Source organism: Balaenoptera musculus, chromosome X (genome assembly GCF_009873245.2).
Source record: "Balaenoptera musculus isolate JJ_BM4_2016_0621 chromosome X, mBalMus1.pri.v3, whole genome shotgun sequence".
Lineage (NCBI taxonomy): Eukaryota > Metazoa > Chordata > Mammalia > Artiodactyla > Balaenopteridae > Balaenoptera > Balaenoptera musculus.
The window spans coordinates 105,898,157-105,902,541 of NC_045806.1; the positions used below are offsets into that span (position 1 = coordinate 105,898,157).

The following is a 4,385-nucleotide window of genomic DNA, read 5'->3' on the forward strand; positions in this document are numbered from 1 at the left end:
AATATACTCACAAGTCTTAATAGTACTAAGGCAAGAAGTGAAAAAAATACATATTCACTTATCTATTTAACAACAGGTCAGGAAAACTTAAATAAGGGTTTAAGGAGAAAAAGATTGATTAGGTTTTCAGATTAACTCTGAACATTCAATCAGCAGAACCCCTGCGTTCCTAAAGTGTTCTGACCAAATGAGATTCTGGTACAAAAAACAAGATTGTATAACAACTTTTTTTTCAAAGTGAATGAAGTTTTTAAAAAGCTTGTTTAGCACCAACAACTTACAAACTAAAAACATGAAGACTACAATTTGCAAATGGAATGCTTCCAAAAGCCGGTAATCTATAACTTGGAATGTATCCTCCCACTGGAACAATGCTATAAAACGACAGCTAGCTTTCCAGAACAGATGTACAAACTGTTTTTAAGAGTGTTCTTAATATACCATCTATCTGCAATGAAAAATAACCAAAACAGCATCATCGTAATACTGGTAACAAAAAAATAATAAAAGAAAAAGAAAATATACATAATTGCAAAACCATGACTGCCTGGCCTTCAAGAGAGAGAATATGTAAATGACTCAAAGAATGAACAGATCTAAGAATTAGTCAAAAATTTTTGTATAATTCAAAACAATAGTGTTGGACAGGTGTAGAAAAGTATTAAAGCAAAGTTTTGACTGCCTGAAGGACACCTCACTCTCTAGCCCGCCCTCTCTCTTTCTTTCTCTCTTTGCGTAACACACTGAGCAGAGGTAAGTTGGACCCTTTCCACCTGGAAGATAAAAGCCACACAGAGTAAAAGCACAAACACAGAGTGAAGGAGGAAAGCGAGAGGGCACTGGAAGGTGTATCTGGGCACTTTGACGACACGGAGGCCAGCCTTAGCTCCAGAGGCCTGCATAGTTCCCGTGGAGGCCGGAAGGGAGAGGCCCCCCAGCGGCGAAGAGCTTCATCTCGGGCCAGTTGTAGCAGTGGGTGTAGAGCGCGTTGGGGAACTCACCGATGCCACCGAAGTAGTTCACCCACAGGTCATCGTGGTTGAGCCAGCCTCTGCCACAGGTGAGCTTGAGCTTCCTCCTCGCGGGCCCCGGAGAGAAGTGCGGGCTGGCCGAGGCCCTCTCCTCCAGGAACTTCTGCGCGCGGATGTCATAGAAGAGCAGGGAGCCGTGGCCCGTGCCCACGGTGACGATGTGCTGGTAGAAGCTCAGGGAGCGCACACCCGTGCCGCCCTCTCGGGAGCACAGGGGCTGGATGTTCTGGTGACCCTGGCGCAGATCCAGGAAGGAGACGTGGGACTGGGAGCCCACCGCGTACAGGGCCAACTCATCGCAGTAGGTCAGGCACACGTTCTCTCGGCAGCAGGGCAGCCTGATGGACAGCAGCCTGGACAGGTTGCTCCCGGCTTTCCACAGGTGAAAGTAGCCGTCCAGGGACACGGCTCCCAGCTCCTGGTTCCTGCCGCTGAAGGCCAGGGCCCGCACCTTGCGGTTACTGGGGTTGGTGCTGGCCCTGGGGATGGTCTCCACGTCACTGGGACGGATGTGGGCGTACACGGGGAGGCCCGCGTCGTTGTGCCAGGCGATGCTGCCGTGGGACATGTCGGGGTCCGTCCTCCAGAGCGCCACGGTGCCGTCGCGGGAGCCGCTCACGGCCACCGTGTCGCTCATCCAGGCGATGGCGAAGATCCAGTCCTTGTGGCCGTGGCGGTCGCCCAGGCACACGGGGTCCAGCGTGGGCAGCTGGTAGACGGCCAGGCTGTTGGGGTTCTCGCCCCCGGTGGCCAGAAGCGTCTTGGAGGGATTCAGCTGGATGGCGTGGATGCCGCAGTTCGGCTGGGCGCGGGCCGAGCCGGGCCCGCGGTCCCGCATCAGGGGGATGCGCGTGATCTGGCCCGATTGCACGTCCACCACGAAGAGCGTGTTGCACTTGGTGCCGCACACCACCTGCCTGGCGTTCAGCCACTGCGACGCGAACACCTTGTTGAGCGTGCCCAGCGCCAGCTCGCGCTCCCTCAGCAGCTCGGGCAGCTTCTGCACCGCGTAGCCGCGCAGCTCGCCCTCGAAGCCCGGGAGCCCGGCGCGGCCCCGCGCGCCCACCTCGCGGCCCTTCAGGTAGTGCAGCAGCGAGTGCCGCGCCGCCGGCCGCTTGGGCTTCTTGGGAGGCAGCGGCCCCTCCCTGTCCGCCGCCGAGCCCAGCGACGACGAGCCCGCGGCGGCCGCGTCGAGCGCCGGCGCTTTCCGCTTCCTGCTACCTGTTTGCCGCGGGGCCATGGTGGGCGGCGGGCGAGTGGCGGCGGCGGGGACGGCGGCGTCGGCCGGGGTCCGGGGCGGCCGCGGGGCGCGGAGCCAACAGAGTCCGGGGCGCGGCGGCGACGGAGGCGAGGGCGGCCGGGCCGGGCGAGGAGAGGTGGCCGGGGGAGCGGAGCGCAGGCGGCGCGTGGCGGCGAGGGCGGCGGCGGCGGCGCGGATCAAGGCGAGGGCGGGAAGGGCGGCCGGCAGCGCGGCGGGAGCGAAGTCGGTGTGGGACAAAGACGACGCGGGGGGCGAGTGTGAGGGGGCGGAGGGGGCGGAGGCGGCGGGAGGGGCGGGCGGGAGCTGGTGGGAGGGAGGACACGCCGGCAGCGGGGATGGATTTGTTGGGCCTGGGATGTGCTGGGGGCCCCGCTCCAGGACCCCGAGCTGGCCATGTGCTCCTGACCTAGATCCCCACTAAATGACTCGGGATATTTTGCCACTCTTAGGACAGCAGCCGGGCAGCCCCTCTCCTGGAACCTAAACAGTTTCAACCAAATAGACGCACATATATTTTTTCTCCTCAAATTGAGGTCTCGGAGCTCCTGCACCGCAGTGGCCTGAAGGATGCCTTCCGAATGCAGATCCCCGGGGCCCCACACTCTGGTCAGGGAGATGTCTGGGACACCTTGATCAGGTTCTGCCTTGAGAACATGGCAGGCTGAGCTGACATGGGAGAAGGGGTGTTCCTTGGAGGTGTTCGCTTCCACTGTAACTCAGAGCCCTAAGAAGGTGGAGAGGAAGAGTCAGGGGGACGGGCAGCTTCCTCTCTGCTCCTGGGTGCTGTCCTCAGCTCTCAGTACCAGAGTCTCAGGTGCTTGGGCATAGTCCCCCGGGGCTTTAGGGAGAGGTCCTGAGGGATGGGCAAGACTTTCGCAAGCGGACATGGAGATAAAGAACCTTTCAGAAGGAGGCAACCACAAGGACAAATGATAAACAAGTATAAGCGTTCAGAGGGAGGGCTTAGTCTCCGGAAGTGGGTGTTTCATACTTCGCTCTGCCGTGTCAGGGCAGCCAGTCCAGTGGCAGGCTCGTAGCCAGGCATGCTCAGTTACACAGTGATAATGTGGCGCTCCGGGGTTGGTGGTTGATGCCCGTTCTGCACACACAGCCCTCCTCCTAACAGAAATATACATGATGCTTGGTGGGTGGATGCATGGGAAAATGCATTTACTTTTCTGACCAATCAGGGGAGCCCATGGGAGCTGCTTTGTTGCTGCTTCCTCCTCCCTTCCCCTGCCCTATTTGCTGATTTTTCTTCCTGCTTCCCTCACCCTTTTTGCAATGTCACCTCAAATTGCACAAATTCCAAGTACAAACCATGGGTCATTTCCACCACTCTAGTCCCGGTGCTGCATTCCAGTGTTCCCCAACACTCCCCTGCAGCCCAGTTCTGATTCTTCCCATATCATTCATCTCATAGCAACAGAAGACGGTTACATGGGCTGGTGGTGATGAAAATGAAATTAGGGACGGCTTCATGGAGACAGCTGCATTTTGCTCCCACAAGTTGGGGTGGGGGGCATGGACATTTCAGAAAGAGGCAACCATGTGTGAAATGGCACAGAGAGTGTAGACAAGTGGTTCGCAAACTTTAGCGTATATTAAAATGACAGGGGCAGCTTAATAAATATACATGTACCTTGGCTGTATCCCTAAAGAGTTGATGCAGATGGTTGGGGACCACTCTTTGAGAAGCACTGGTCTAGGCTCTTCTCACCCAGCTCAGGGCAGGGTGTGTTGCAGGTAGGCGAGTAACATCTTCGGTGTACTTCAGGGTTACCCTGAAAATGGACCCCTATCCAGGTGAATATTCTGAAAACCTTAGCAATTAAAGAGGCTATGGTCAGCTCGATGCCAAAGCAGCATGGCCTAGGCAGAGAAATTGTACCTAGTAAGTATATAGAACTTTTACTATGTAAGCTTACACCTTTACTATATTATTATACTAGCAAGCATCGTTTCAGCAATTTTAAAAATATTATCTTGTTTAATCCACTGTTATAATAGGGTAGCTACTATTTTGTAGATGAGGGAAAACAAGGCTTGGAGAGTTATAATTTTGTCTAAAGTCAATGAAGTAGTAAGTGATG

At 55.5% G+C, this 4,385-nt stretch overlaps 1 protein-coding gene across 1 annotated transcript; it reads right to left on the reverse strand.

The window, feature by feature from the left end:
* Window positions 1-882: 882 nt before the first annotated feature.
* LOC118889159 (DDB1- and CUL4-associated factor 12-like protein 2) lies at window positions 883-2,271 on the reverse strand. Its single transcript, XM_036840889.1, has one exon. It carries the CDS (start codon window positions 2,269-2,271, stop codon window positions 883-885), a length of 1,389 nt encoding a protein of 462 aa, XP_036696784.1.
* Window positions 2,272-4,385: the final 2,114 nt, after the last annotated feature.

Bases quoted from the DNA above. Each gene is read 5' to 3' on its own strand.
- LOC118889159 (XM_036840889.1), bottom strand. From the start codon at position 2,271: ATGGCCCCGCGGCAAACAGGTAGCAGGAAGCGGAAAGCGCCGGCGCTC.